The sequence below is a fragment of the Eurytemora carolleeae genome, unplaced genomic scaffold (assembly GCF_000591075.1).
Source record: "Eurytemora carolleeae unplaced genomic scaffold, Eaff_2.0 scaffold1541, whole genome shotgun sequence".
Classification (NCBI taxonomy): Eukaryota; Metazoa; Arthropoda; class Copepoda; order Calanoida; family Temoridae; genus Eurytemora; species Eurytemora carolleeae.
In genome coordinates, this window is record NW_019397445.1 from 78,694 (window position 1) to 94,301 (window position 15,608).

The 15,608-nt window shown below is 34.8% G+C and overlaps 1 protein-coding gene across 2 annotated transcripts in view; it reads left to right on the forward strand.

Moving 5' to 3' along the window:
* The window catches only part of LOC111714334 (solute carrier family 23 member 2), a 48,945-nt gene that overhangs the window by 21,205 nt on the left and 12,132 nt on the right, over positions 1–15,608 (forward strand). For both annotated transcript variants that reach the window (XM_023489416.1, XM_023489417.1), the window contains 4 exons: positions 2,512–2,659; positions 3,185–3,237; positions 9,955–10,007; positions 12,380–12,449. In XM_023489416.1, coding sequence (XP_023345184.1) covers positions 2,512–2,659; positions 3,185–3,237; positions 9,955–10,007; positions 12,380–12,449 — 324 coding nt within the window. The remainder of the gene's footprint in view (positions 1–2,511; positions 2,660–3,184; positions 3,238–9,954; positions 10,008–12,379; positions 12,450–15,608) is intronic.

The following is a 15,608-nucleotide window of genomic DNA, read 5'->3' on the forward strand; positions in this document are numbered from 1 at the left end:
GTTTACTTTCATATTTCAGAGGCCGAATTGTATTCAATTTTTCAAGATTTAACCCGGCGCTCAATTGAAACCGGTTTTGGAGGAATTTGAGACGCGACAAATGTATTAAATTCGATCACTAAATATACGTACTTCAGGGTTTAAAAGTACACTGAAATGTTAATTTTCCAATTAAAAGTGTGTGGAGCTGTAACAAGAGCTCCCCGAATTATTGAAAGTGAGAAATTTAAAGAACTCTTATAATTAAAATATTATTAAATGAAAATTTGTTCAACCATCACAAAAAAATTTACCTCAAAAAAAATTCGGTCATATTTCTTTCTTTAAAAAAAACTTTTGGCCAGTTATTTTTCTAATTTGTTATTATTTATCTGTGTCAGGGTCTCTATCTACAATTGAGAGGTGAGTTTAAAACCTCTTGGGTAGATTAGTTCCGTATTCTTTGTTTTATAGAGTTCCAGTATTCAGGGGATAAAAGTTTAAGAGAGAAACCAATCTTACTTTAACCAGAGTTGGTTTTGAAGAACCATAACATTTGTATAAAGAAAAGTATTGGAATGATACCGAGCGAAAATTTAGTAAAACAACCATTTTTAATATAAATGTAGTTTATTAAACATAACTTAGTGACAAAATTAAACTGAAATATGCATTTTTTTAGTTATATCAATCCACTTCATAAAATGCATTTTAAGAGGTTCCGTGAAGAAACAGAAATTTCACTTTTAGCTGAAACGAACGGTTTATCATTAAGAGGCATATTCGTTACATTAATTTAGATAGAAAAGGTACAATCAAACCCAGCCATGTACGTAAAACTATACATGTAAATTCTGCTATAATTATCTAATCCCAGTTTCATAGAGTTGTATTATCCTAAGTTCCCGGCTCCCAGTGTGGGAGGTTCCATTTAAACTTTCTTAAACAGAAAATTTACGAACGAGAAAGAATTTATATTTCCTTGAAACATTAAAACTTGTTGGATGGTCTCGTGAATTTAATACACGAGGTTTATTAAAAGAGTTTATATGGATATTTAAAGTTTGAATTTAAAAAACAGTAGAATTTTATCTTCCAGGATAATGCAACAAAAAAAGCTCCATCAAATTTTGTTTACTTATTTCGGTTAAAATTGACAGGTAAATTTTTTTTCAGGGACTCTCTTTACAATTTGAAAAGACCTTTCATTTAAAGAAAGTTTTGTTCAAATCGTCTTTTTTTTAGCTTGAAGTGTTTTTTTAGAAAATTTTGTTTCTGATGGAGAGTGCGATTGTTGCAGTGCAATCTAAACTAAGTTGATTACAGTACAATCTAAACTCAGTTGATTACAGTACAATCTAAACTCAGTTGATTACAGTACAATCTAAACTCAGTTGATTACAGTACAATCTAAACTCAGTTTATTACAGTACAATCTAAACTCAGTTGATTGCATTACAATCTAAACTCAGTTCATTGCAATACAACCTAAACTCAGTTGATTACAGTACAATCTAAATTCTGTTGATTACAGTATAATCTAAACTCAGTTCATTGCAGTACAATCTAAACTCAGTTGATTACAGTACAATCTAAACTCAGTTGATTACAGTACAATCTAAACTCAGTTGATTGCAGTACAATCTAAACTCAGTTGATTGCAGTACAATCTAAACTCAGTTGATTGCAGTACAATCTAAACTCAGTTGATTGCAGTACAATCTAAACTCAGTTGATTGCAGTACAATCTAAACTCAGTTGATTGCAGTACAATCTAAACTCAGTTGATTGCAGTACAATCTAAACTCAGTTGATTGCAGTACAATCTAAACTCAGTTGATTGCAGTACAATCTAAACTCAGTTGATTGCAGTACAATCTAAACTCAGTTGATTGCAGTACAATCTAAACTCAGTTGATTGCAGTACAATCTAAACTCAGTTGATTGCAGTACAATCTAAACTCAGTTGATTGCAGTACAATCTAAACTCAGTTGATTGCAGTACAATCTAAACTCAGTTGATTGCAGTACAATCTAAACTCAGTTGATTGCAGTACAATCTAAACTCAGTTGATTGCAGTACAATCTAAACTCAGTTGATTGCAGTACAATCTAAACTCAGTTGATTGCAGTACAATCTAAACTCAGTTGATTGCAGTACAATCTAAACTCGATGTGTTTAGAATTCAGTGCCCCTAGATTCCATGATATCAATTACAAAGTATTTTATTAGATTTAGAATTCGAAGAAGTCCAGTAACTTCTAATTACATTTTTGTCGTCTCTGTGTTCAGTTATTCGTTTACTATAACTGTTAAAACTGCATTTACCGTCAAAAAAGGATTAAAAATTATTCAGTTTTTTTCAAATGTTTGAAAATTTACTATAAAAAATAATGTACGATTTTTGTTATCTTTGATTAGTTAAATGCTAATCAAAAAGAAAATCAACATGAATTCCTTCCCTCTGAGATATTTACAAAATAAAAATGATTTACATGTTTTCAAATAGAGCAATCCCTTTATTATTTTAGTTCAATGGGGAGTACCTACAGTAACAGCAGCTGGAGTGTTTGGTATGTCTGCTGGAGTACTTGCATCTGCTATAGAGAGTGTTGGTGATTACTACGCATGCGCTAGACTTTCCGGTGCACCAAGGCCACCAACCCATGCCATTAACAGGTATGACTGTGCTTGATTAGTTTTATCAAAAGCAAATAATCATGTTCAGACCTGGAATTTAAAGGTCAAGGTGTAATTTCACAATGCTACGTTTTCCTCTGATAAATATTTATAGGATTTGAGAATTTAAAAATTATCAGACTTTATTAAATACTTTTTAGCATAGTGTGCTTATTTCCAATGCTGTGAGGACAAATATTTTAATATGAAAATTTAACTTTTTAAACACAGATTTTGGCGGCGTTAAACCCAATCAGATTGGGTTTAACTAGAAAGTCTTAAGTTCGAGTCTGAGCCCAACAGACTGGGCTACGTTGTTGAATTTGCCGGTTCAAATTTAAACCACTGATTCAAAGTTAAAGATTGAAGAAAGATTTAAATTGGTGATTCAAATTAGATTTGGCGGGAAACAGTTTAAATTCATTAAATTCGGTCTCAGGTTTCAATATTATCTAGGACATGCAAAATGTTACTTTAACAATGATGACCATAAGATTGTCTCTTCTAATAATCTATTTTGTTTAGAGGAATAGGAACTGAGGGTTTTGGTTGTGTTCTAGCCGGATTATGGGGAACAGGTAGGATTTTAATCCTAAACTTTAAACAGTATTGAATATACCCCTTTCCCTATTTAATGATCACACTGTTAGGACAAAGCATGATGAATTGTGTCAGGGCAGGTTGACCCATCAGACACTCTTATATTGTTTTAACACTTTCATAGCAATCTGTGAGCATTGGCTATATTTCTCCTCTTTGGCTGAATATACAGTCATAGTCAGAAAACTTTGAACTAGGAAGACGACTTTAAGAATCAAGTTACAACTACAATGACCATGAGACCTAACAATTGCAGTGCAGTGTAAACAGACCCATTTCACTAAACTAGTGATTAAATAAATGTCTAAGTATTTGCTTTGTATACAGCATATACAACAATATATACTTAATTAACGTCTTGGTATTGCATTGTTTTCTGGTGATTACTGTATTACTGTTTGCTCCTGATTGGTTAAACAAATTTCTTAGGTGAGAAGAAATTGATACTTCACAGGGCATCTCAAGATACATTTTAGTAATTAGAGACAATTCTTTAAGCGGTTTAAAAGGGTAAGTGTGAGATCGTCATTAAATTTTTTAAAATTTTGAAAATCCGCGAAATTTTTTGTAAAAATCCGCAAATTATTTTTGTTTAGTTTTACGATGTACACAAAGAGAACATGTTTAAAATTAATTTAGAAGATGGGCGCGAAGCGCCCTCTAAGGCTAGAAAGAAGGGCGCGAAGCGCCTTGAATTTCTAGTATATATATAAATGTGTAATCTCTGTTTGTCTGTTTGTTTGTTTCTTTGTTTATCGTCTGATAATTAGGAAACCCCTAGATTGATTTGCGTCAAATTTTGATTGGGGAAGTCGGTAGAACAACGGGAATGCTCTTAGCTTTGTTTTGAAATTTTAAGTTGAGTGGGTCTACTCGGTCTCCTATTATAGGGTAAAATAATAAAAATAGTAATTTACGACTGAGGGCGCGGCGGTTAAACGGCGAGCGTAACTATGAGTATACCCTAGACAACGTTGGGTTCTCAAGTTATTTTAAGATACAGTTGACAGGACCATTAAGTACAAATAAGATTTAATCCGAATGCATAAGACGTGTAACGAGTCAGGGAACTCATATTTAATCCAATTTAATGTCTTAATCCAATAATAAATTAATCCTCTACCCGAACCCTCGTATAATTTATACAAAAGTTTTCCTGCATAAAATTAGTTAAATTAAGTTCTCGTCTTGTGTTTGTGCATTATTGAATGAAGAATATATTTTCTCAACTAAGTGAAACCAGGTTTAGAAGATTTGTTTGAGTTTAGAAGATTTGATGTTTATTTGATGTTAGTTTCAATCTTAGTAATATCATAACTTTCTTGTTTATTAATCAAAAAACATTCAGAAAGGAACTGAGTCTTCGCCATTAGCTCAAATTTTCTAATCCCTTTATCGTTGTAACCTGATGGTGGAACCTTTGATATTTCAAACTTATGTTATTTTATGGAACAGAATTTATAGTTTGAAATATGTAGGGTCTACAACATTGGGTTCCGAAAATATAGGGATTAGTAAATCAAAGTTTGTGGCAAAGACTCAATTCCTTAGCTTAGCTTTTGTATAAAAAGAAGAATAACTTGAAAGTCTATATCCTCATACAGCATACTTAAAAATAAAAGCTAAAACAAGTGGTTTATAATTCTAAAATGTATATGTACAAAAAAGTATAAGTAAGTTATTAAAATGAAATCAAAGACCAAGTTTTTGATTTTTTTCAAAATAATATTACAATTCGTTAAAACTATGTTTGCGGATTTTTCTATCGTCTCCAAAATGTCTAATTGCAAAGTTCACTCTCATGCTTAGAAATAAGAACTTTTTATGTTTGGATCAAGAGGTTTTTGAGAGGTTAGTGAGAGGTTTGTGAGAGGTTAGTGAGAGGTTAGTGAGAGGTTAATGAGAGGTTTGTGAGAGGTTAGTGAGAGGTTTGTGAGAGGTTTGTGAGAGGTTAGTGAGAGGTTAGTAAGAGGTTAGTGAGAGATTAGTGAGAAGTTTGTGAGAGGTTAGTGAGAGGTTAGTATGAGGTTAGTGAGAGGTTAGTAAAAGGTTAGTGAGAGGTTAGCAAGAGATTAGTGACAGGTTTGTGAGAGGTTAGTGAGAGGTTTTTGAGAGGTTAGTGAGAGGTTTGTGAGAGGTTAGTGAGAAGTTAGTGAGAGGTTTTTGAGAGGTTAGTGAGAGGTTTGTGAGAGGTTAGTGAGAGGTTTGTGAGAGGTTAAGTGAAAGGTTTGAGAGGTTTTTGAGAGGTTAGTGAGAGGTTTGTGAGAGGTTAGTGAGAAGTTAGTGAGAGGTTTTTGAGAGGTTAGTGAGAGGTTTGTGAGAGGTTAGTGAGAGGTTTGTGAGAGGTTAAGTGAAAGGTTTGAGAGGTTAGTGAGAGGTTAGTGAGAGGTTAGTTAGTGGTTAGTGAGTGGTTTGTGAGTGGTTAGTGAGAGGTCAGTGAGAGGTTAGTTAGTGGTTAGTGAGTGGATTGTGAGTGGTTAGTGAGATGTTTGTGAGAGGTTATAGTATTTGGTTAGTGAGAGGTTAGTGAGTGGTTAGTGAGAGGTTAGCGAGAGGTTAGTGAGTGGTTAGTGAGAGGTTAGTGAGTGGTTAGTGAGAGGTTAGTGAGAGGTTTGTGAGAGGATTATGGTCGAGAAAGATCATTTTCTAGAAGAATAATTGTTTTGGTCGAAATCTCATTCCGACATTTCGGCCCAAGAGAGTAGAGAAGGGGGAATTAGCAAAGTGTTTTCCGAGGCAAATCCGAGAACTGAGTGTGGGACTTTTGTTGGAGATAGTTTCAGCGGATTAACTCGATAATCAGGATGTAAACTTTTGGATTAACGTGTTACAGTTCCATGGATAAACTTGAAATCCATAAAAAAATTATTAAAATAAGTATTAGGCAAAGATGACAATGCCTGATTCACAACGGTGCCCTTGAAACCTTTATCTGATCAATAATGTGGAAGATATTGCCGTTTTTATAGGTTTAAAAGTACTTAATTCAGATAATTCCCATATGTCTTCCTGCAGTGGAAATGCGCAAGTCAATTTTGAAGAGAATAATAAGTTTTCAAAATTTTCAAAATTGATATAATAATTCATACTTGAATCTTATGGGTACGGTTAAAAATCGGGCATTGCCATATTTGCATGGAGGGTCACTTGAAATTAATCTTATAGTCTAGGGTCTAGGGTTGAAACGTCTCGAGAGGGATAGAAATCGTCTGAGCGCTGACGCCATAGATTAAAGAAACAAAAGTGTCGGCCTCTGTATAAAAAAACTTAGGAGAGAAAGAAAATTGTTGTCCAACAAAACTTTTCAGAGAAAATGAAAAAAACAAAAGTCTGAAGGAAACAGTGTGAGAACTAAGAAAAATATACCTATATGTACAAAAAAGTGTTTTGCACTTCCTGGTTGTAGTATAAACAAACTAAGAGCTGAGCTATATTAATATTCGTTAGGTTCCTGATCGATTTAAGCGATTGTTGTTTCATAGGCCATGATGTTTGAAAAGAGACATGCCCTGCAGTACCCCTGAAAGAGATCGCCGTTTTTTCTCGCAAAAAAAAGTGTTTAAATCACAAAATTTAATGCATCTTGTTTGCGCAACAGAAGTTTGTAATTCACATGTAGAGAACCACAATTGTAAATAATCAATTTAAAGCTCGATAAACGTTGATAATTCATTTATTTCTAATCAAACCAAGCTTTTATGGAATCACTAAAAATCGGACATGCTGTGGAGGCCGGGGCTTATATCGGACATGCCGTGGAGGCTGTGGCTCATATCGGACATGCCGTGGAGGCCGGGGCTTATATCGGACATGCCGTGGAGGCTGGGGCTTACATCGGACATGCCGTGGAGGCCGGGGCTCATATCGGACATGCCGTGGAGGCTGGGGCTCATATCGGACATGCCGTGGAGGCTGGGGCTCATATCGGACATGCCGTGGAGGCCGGCGCTCATAAGGGACATGCCGTGGAGGCCGGGGCTCATATCGGACATGCCGTGGAGGCCGGGGCTCATAACGGACATGCCGTGGAGACAGGGGCTTATATCGGACATGCCGTGGAGGCTGGGGCTCGTATCAAACATGCCGTGGAGGCCGGGGCTCATAACGGACATTCCGTGGAGGCCAGGGCTCATATCGGACATGCTGTGGAGGCCGGGGCTCATATCGGACATGCCGTGGAGACCGTGGCTCATATCAGACATTCCGTGGAGGCCGGGGCTCATAACAGACATGCCGTGGAGGCCGGGGCTCATATCGGACATGCCATGGAGGCCGAGGCTCATATCGGACATGCCGTGGAGGCCGGGGCTCATAACGGACATGCCATGGAGGCCGGGGTTTATATCGGACATGCCGTGGAGGCCGGGGCTCATATCGGACATGCCGTGGAAGCCGGGGCTCATATCGGACATGCAGCGGAGGCCGGGGTTAATTTTAAATTACGTTCCTTCTAGTAAAATCTTGATATCTGAATGAACCTTTCAATTTATTTTATAACATAAATACAATTTTGTCATCCATCATGGTTTGAATTGAACTTGTTTCAGATTTGTGTTATGTTTTTTTTAACTTAGCTAAACTTAGTTTAATGTGTAATAAGAGAAATCTGACAGCTTAAAAACAGCAATTAGGGGGTTTACTTAAGAATTGGTTTTAGAGATTAAAGGAAAAGTAAATCAAAACAAAAACAGAAAACATCTTCAGAGTTTAATCAAACTCTCAAGTTCTTTAAAAGAGGGAATGAAAGAGTTAGATACAATAAAAAGAAGGATTGAAAGTGACAAAATTGATCAATAAAAATATACAATGTTTTGGAATTAAATACACAATCTATAAACGTATCTTACTATAAAAATATGTCACTTATTGCCTACACGATCCTATAAAGGAATCGAATCTCACAAACTCTGATTTTCTAATCCCTAAATCATTGCAACCCAATATCTAAGACTTTAGATATTTTAAAATAAAATTTCTCTTAGATCAAATAATCTAAGTTTGAATTATCCTAGGTGTATTCCATCAGCTCGCAAATATACCAGGATTTGAAATATCCTAGGTGTATTCCATCAGCTCGCAAATATACCAGGATTTGAAATATCCTAGGCGTATTCCATCAGCTCGCAAATATACCAGGATTTGAAATATCCTAGGCGTATTCCATCAGCTCGCAAATATACCAGGATTTGAAATATCCTAGGTGTATTCCATTAGCTCGCAAATATACCAGGATTTGAAAAGTTGCGGTCTTCCTGGAAATTCGGGTTTTCTTAAGTCACTCTAGTTTCCGTAGAAGTAAATATTTACATTTACTGATAGCGCCGAAATAAGGATTTATCTCTAATTGGATAATGAGATAGATAGAAAGATAAATGTTACCGCCATACTATTTCCATTGGTTCAGAATAGACACCAAACACATGACTGAACCCTGATTAGATCAGACGCTAATGGACCGGCATACAGGAGTGAAGTAAAGGAATAATATAAGTTTGAAATATCAAAGGTTTACACCATTAGGTTGCATAGATTTAAGGATTAAAAGATTTGAGTTTGTGGTAAAGACTCAATTACTTTCATGAATGGAATGGATCAAGCAGAAATCTACAAATCTCACTGAAGAGAAATTATAATTTAGCAAATAAAATCATATTATATCTCATAAACTTTCGACCAGACGAGGCATCGTTGTGAATCGGACACTCCACTCTTAAAATAGAAGTTCACGACTATGCAATCCTTTTAAGTGTGGAATGTTTAATGTTCCTTGTTCTGCTACTTCCCGGGCTAAGGTTCATTGTAAAAATTAAAGTTTAATGGAATAATATATTCAACTGCAGAACTATAGTAGAACACTACAGGCGTCAAAATTAATTTTACGACCCACTCAACATGAATCTCACAAAAGTTCTTCCTTATGTAGAGGGGGAGGGGGCAGAGGTATTGATATTATTGAAAGATAGACTTTATCAACTTTTGTAACTATTTCAACTTCTGATTTTTCTTGATTTATAAATTTTTTTTATAAATTATCGCCGGCCATTTTAAATGTATTTTTCAAAAGGTTAAAAGAAGAAAATAATCAATTTTGAAACTTTTACAGAATTTAAAATTCTAAAATCAATAAAGTTGTCGAAGCTGACTTTATACAGGGTTACCCTAAAAGACTAGACTTCAAAGACGAATGAAGATAATAAAATGTAAAATATAAAATGAAAGCTTAGTTTAGCTTTATTTTATTACAGGAATATATTTCAGGCAGAAACCAGATGAACCTTCATTTCGTTCTATTTAATGAGATTGTAATGAGATGAAATAAAATAAAATAATGAAATTTTTCAGATTACAGATTTATTAACATTGATATCTATTCATACTGGATCAGACGGTGCTTTGAAAGGGTACCGTTGTAAATCAAACATTGCCATCTTTGCAGAGGGTTTAACTTTTATTCGATAATATCAGGCAACCCTGCAATTTTAGGAAAAAGGAACTAAGTTCTTGTCGTAAACTTTAAATTTTGAATCCCTATATCTTTTCAACCTGGTTGGTGCAAACTATGAATTCTCTTCTGTCTGTCTAAGTTTGAAATAGCAAAAGATGCAAAGATAAAGGGATCAGAAAGTTTGAGTTTGTGGCAAGTGCTGAGATCATCTGAACGGAGTAGCACCTTTATGACTTGAAATACTATCTAGGAAATGGTACAACAAGCTACAGTGAGAATATTGGAGCTATTGGAGTTACGAAGGTAAAAATCTATATATATTTTGCTCTGTTTGTTTGGATCAAATAAACGTCAAATCCGCAGAACCGATCAGGCCCAAATTTTGTTTAAGACCTGACATGACCCCAGGGAATGTTTATGAACCATCAAAATTTAAGAAAAAATCCTGGAAAAAAAAAGTATTTTTATGTTCCTGAAAATTCACCAATTCGAATTGAAAAATCTGCGAATTGAGTTTTTGCCACAAGCTCAAATTATCGAACCCTCTTTTCTTTGAAACCTAATGTAAAACTTGGGCTTTTTGGCGTAACAGAATTAAATTTTGAAATATGGAAGATCTACGACATCGGGTTGAACAGACAAAGGGATTTTAATTTTGAGTTTGTGGCAAGAAATCATTTCATTTCAGAATGATTAAAGGGAGTGTTCGCGAAAAATGAAAGGGGGTATAGGCTTAATGCAATAAAAAAACGCTTTTGATCGCCAATAATTTTACTTCTATCTGTTGCGTTTATAAGGAGAAAATTTTTAAAGACGTCTCATACCGAATAACTTAGCGCCCATACAAAATCAGAAAATTGCAACATGCGACTTAGACCGTAAAAAATCAATTTAATTTCAAACAGATCATTCAGATATTACAACCTATAGTCATCGATTATCTTTCGCCAAATTTGTATATAGTTTATATTTAATAATATTTAATAATTAATTTCTTTTGAATTTGATTATTTCTCTTGCGGCTTGCGCAACTATCTAAGAATGCAGCGCACCACTCACATTTTTTGAAATCCGTTAAATCTAAAAAAATAAAATATTATAAAATATAAACTATATACAAATGTTGCGAAAGATAATCGATGACTATAGGTTGTAATATCTGAATGATTTGCTTGAAATTAAATTGATTTTTTTCTGTCTAAGTTGTACGTTGCAATTTTCTGAATTTGTATGGGTGCTAAGTTATTCGGTATGAGACGTCTTTAACAATTTTCTCCTTATAGACGCAACAGATAGAAGTAAAATTAGTGGCGATCAAAAGCGCTTTTTTATCGTATTAAGCCTGTACCCCCTTTCATTTTTCGCGAACACTCCCAAATGGCCGACTTTCAAGGCAACAGATAAAAGCTAAAAATTATTTGAAGGAAATTCGAATCGTCCTCAAAGCTAAGTAATTAATAGCATTACTTGTCTGTTGGCTTGTTTGTAAATTGTTTTCAATAAACTTCAACAAGTCGGAACTAATTGGGCCAAAATTAAAATTCCTCTAAAACATTTCGATGTTTGTAAAATTTGGAAAATCCGCGAAAATGTTTTGTTGTCGGTTTAGAGTGTACGAAGAAAAAATGCCCGTAAGATAGAGCAACAATCTATAGTTGAAACAGAAGATGGGCGCGAATTGCCTTGAAAGTCTAGATAGATAAAATCAAATAGAAAATGATGAAATATATAAAAATACAAAGGTCAAGAGATATAAATACAGATATATCCAAGATTTGTGAAGTTTTCTCAAGACTGGATTCTGATTGAGTTTTGAGTTTGTTGAGTGCATCTTGTGCAGGACAATTCAATATTTGAATTTCCTGTTGGTTGAATGGAGATGTTTTATAAGTTTTTTTTTCATTTTATTTACAATTCTCAACTTGATTTGTTGGTTTGTAAAAAATTCTTGTCCTGGAAAATATCTAGCTTTAATATATTGATTTTTTTACGTCATTTTGTTACAGCAGTTAACAAACACAAAGAGCCAAGCAACAATAATTCAACCCGCAAAGGAATTGAGCCACAAAACCAACTTTTCTAATCCCTTAAACTGTGCATCCTGACGTTGTAAACCTTCGATATTTTATTATTTGGTACAACAGAATTCATAGTTTGAAATATCTATTAATCTACGACATTGGGTTACAAAGTCATAGCAATTAGAAAATCAGAGTTTGTGGCAAAGACTCAATTCCTTTCATCATGATTAATTTTACATATATAGATATGTAAGGTTAAAATTTAAACATTTTAAAATTTTCTAAATGTCCATTATTTCAAATCTACTTTTTCATTCTCTTTTTTATGATAATTTCCCAATTAAAAATAAAAATCCAATTAAGATAATAAATCATGTATCCAAATGGTGTTTGGTATTTATCCAAGTGGTAACCCAACTTTTTGAGGGAACCTATAAGTACTTCAGGGGGTAAGGGGGGGAGGCTTAAAGGGGGGGGGCTTAAAGATATAATTTTCAACGGGCAACGCCAGGCTAAAATTGTAATTAAATATTAAGCCCAGGTTAACGGTGGGATTAACTATTAGTATTTGCTAGTATTTAAGTATAAATATATAACATTTAATGGATAAAATCAAATTTGAAATCCTAAATTTAAAAAAAATTGTATACCAAGGTTGGGAGTAGGCGAGTAATCCAGTGCGGAGGCTTGATCATGATTCTCTTTGGTCTTCTCAGTAAATTTGGTAGGCTAAATTAAAGGGACTGTTTTATAAAATGGTAGGCTAAATTAAAGGGACTGTTTAATAAAATGGTAGGATAAATTAAAGGGACTGTTTAATAAAATGGTAGGCTAAATTAAAGGGACTGTTTGATATTTGGTAGGCTACATTAAAGGGACTGTTCAGTAAATTGGGTAGGCTACATTAAAGGGACTTTTCAGTAAATTTGGTGGACTAAATTAAAGGGACTGAACAGTAAAATTGGTAGGCTAAATTAAAGGGACTGAACAGTAAATTTGGTAGGCTAAGTCAAAGGGACTGATTAATAAATTTGGTAGGCTAAATTAAAGGGACTGTTTGATAAATTTGGAAGGCTAAATTAAAGGGACTGATGACTTACATTCAATGACTTTTATAGATTTACATGTATAGGTTCACAACTTTAAACTGTGCAAAATCAATGCTGACAGCCTAATTGTCCGATTTGAACATTTTCAGTTTTCTCTAAAAAAACCGATTTAGAGATTTTTGCAGAAGAGACAAGGCTATTGTTACTCACATATGAAATTTGAAAAAAATGATCAGGGTTAAAAGTTTAATTTTTCTAAAACGACACACAGAAGAAACTTAAGGTATGAAAGTAAAATTGAAGATGAAAACAAGATAATCTGCAACAAGGAATGCCTGCATGCATCTGTCAACGCTTTATTACCCTGGAGAATGGAGGTTTTTATTTAGGTTTGCTATGGAAAAGCTCGACTTGCATTCCTTAAAAACAGGTCTGGTGAGCCAGTTTTTAAGTAAAACCCACAACCAATAGGAAACATGTAAACATCCATCAACCACGGATCTTCCTAAGAATGTTGAGACGAATAAATTGCAAGAATCATTTATAAGTAATGCCCAAGATGTTCTTACACATCAATTTCAAGAGTCCTACTGTTGATAATCTGCTCCAATAGCCAAAACTCCTTTTATCACATTGGTTGTGTATAGACCTATATTTAGATGGTCATTATTCAACAATCTACAAACCTGCTGAGATAGCAAATATCAATTCTAGAAAACTTGCAAGGGTTATTATTTCGCGATTGTCATGGGTTCAGTGTCACCAGCTGAGATATTGAACTTAGAAACATATGATGAGCAAACTTCCTTGCAACAAACCAGAAATATCAGACAGATTTAAAAAAGAAGCAGAGATTAGTTGAGTTCTAAACCAATCAATAGATCAATCCCACTTGAGGTTTTCGGGGTCCTGTGATCCCCCTTCTCCCCCCCCCCCCCAGGGGGAAGGGTCCTGGGGCCCCAAGAATCCCAAAATGCATGGGAGAATGGGAATACTGTAATACTATTAAAATAATTTTGTACAATTTTCTAATAATCTTTTATAAAAACATTTTTTAAGTTAAGCAAAAAAAATTGTAAAAAAAGAAAATAGAAAATTGAAATTGTGAATTACATTCCATATAAAACTTTAAAAATAGTTAAATAACTGTTAATATTCACTTTTGAATTGACTCTGTAGTAAAAAATATGCTGATTGTATCAGACTTTTACTAATATCCATTTATCTTTCATCAAAACTAGTGACATTTAGTTAAAATTTTTATCAATATCTATGAATAATGGATTTGGAGTCAAATTTAGCCGAAAACCTTTATGCCAAATAAAATTTATCAAATTCATTTAAAAAGAACCTGTCAAATCTTTCGTTGGGATGTTTAGAAAGATGAAAATTTCCCTGTATGATAATTGAAGGACTGCAGTATGGTTTTGGTGAATTATATTGGCGTACTAAGCCTAGGGGTGTCAGAAATGATTTTTTTGGCATATTTTTAAAAACTTCTATAAAACTTTTGAAGTTTAATTTTTGATAANCCACAGTGCCTGTCAGTCCCCTAGTACCCCCAAATGCACTCAATACCACCAAATACCCCCCAGCACCCAATAGTACACAGCAGTACCCAGCAGTACCCTACAATAACCCACAGTACCTCACACTACCCCTCAGCGACCCCAAGTAGCCCCAGTACCCATAGTACCTTACAGTATCCCAAAGTACCCCCAGTACCCCTCCTTGCCCCAGTATGCACCTAGTACCCCCCGAGTACCCAGTAGTACCATGCAGTACCTGGCAGAACCCAGCAGTGTCCAGCAGTGCCCAGCAGTACCCTGCAGTACCCCGCAGTACCCCGCAGTACTCCACAGTACCCCTAGTGCACTTTAGTGCACCCCAGTACCACCCAGTACCCAAAAGTAACCAGGAGTAACCAGCAGTTCACACAGCACCCTACAGTACCCCAGAGTATCCACAACTACCCTATTTACTCCCAAGTACCCCTGTACCCCCCAGTACCCCACAGTACCTCCAATACCTCCAGTACCTCCAGTACCCTGCAGTAGCCACAGTACCCCACAGTACCCCACAGTACCCCCATAGTACCCCACAGTTCCCCACAGCACTCCACAGTACCCCAAAGTACCCCGCAGTACCCAACAGTACCCAACAGTACCCTGCAGATATGGGGATTACAAATTGGCGTTGTTGCCATCCTTCCCGCCATTAAGTGATCAGCTGATTAGTATTAAACTAGATTTTTTAAACTTTAAAGAAGACATCCTTAGAAGTGCTTCTGACTCTACTTATATATTTTTATTAAAAATAAAAAATTCTGTTTGGTTTATGTACCACCTCCCCCCAGTATACCCCAATAAAGCCCAGTACTTTGCAACGTACATTGTAGTACCTTGTACCCTGAAGCACTCTATATACCCTGTTTCCATCACTTTCCATAAAAAGATATGGGAATTACAAATTGGTGTTTTTGCCATTCCTCCCTCCAATGAATCATCAGCTGTTTAGTTTTAAACCATATCAACGGAACCTCTTTTATATTGTTATACACAAATGAAAATAATGCAAAACTAGAGTAAAGTGCAACCCAGAAAAGCTTCTGTATAAGTTCTAAATATTTTTGTTCAAAATAAAAATTCTGTTTGGTTTGGCAACTTTTTTCTGCAGAATCTTTCCTACTCTCTGAAAGGCTTCACATCGATATGTTTAAAGATATCTACTCGATATAAAGCAATATTTATTAAATACTTATTTTAACTCAAACTCTTAACTAAATGAATATAGAAAAAATATGCCGTTTTAAGAAAGTTTTAGACAGATATTTG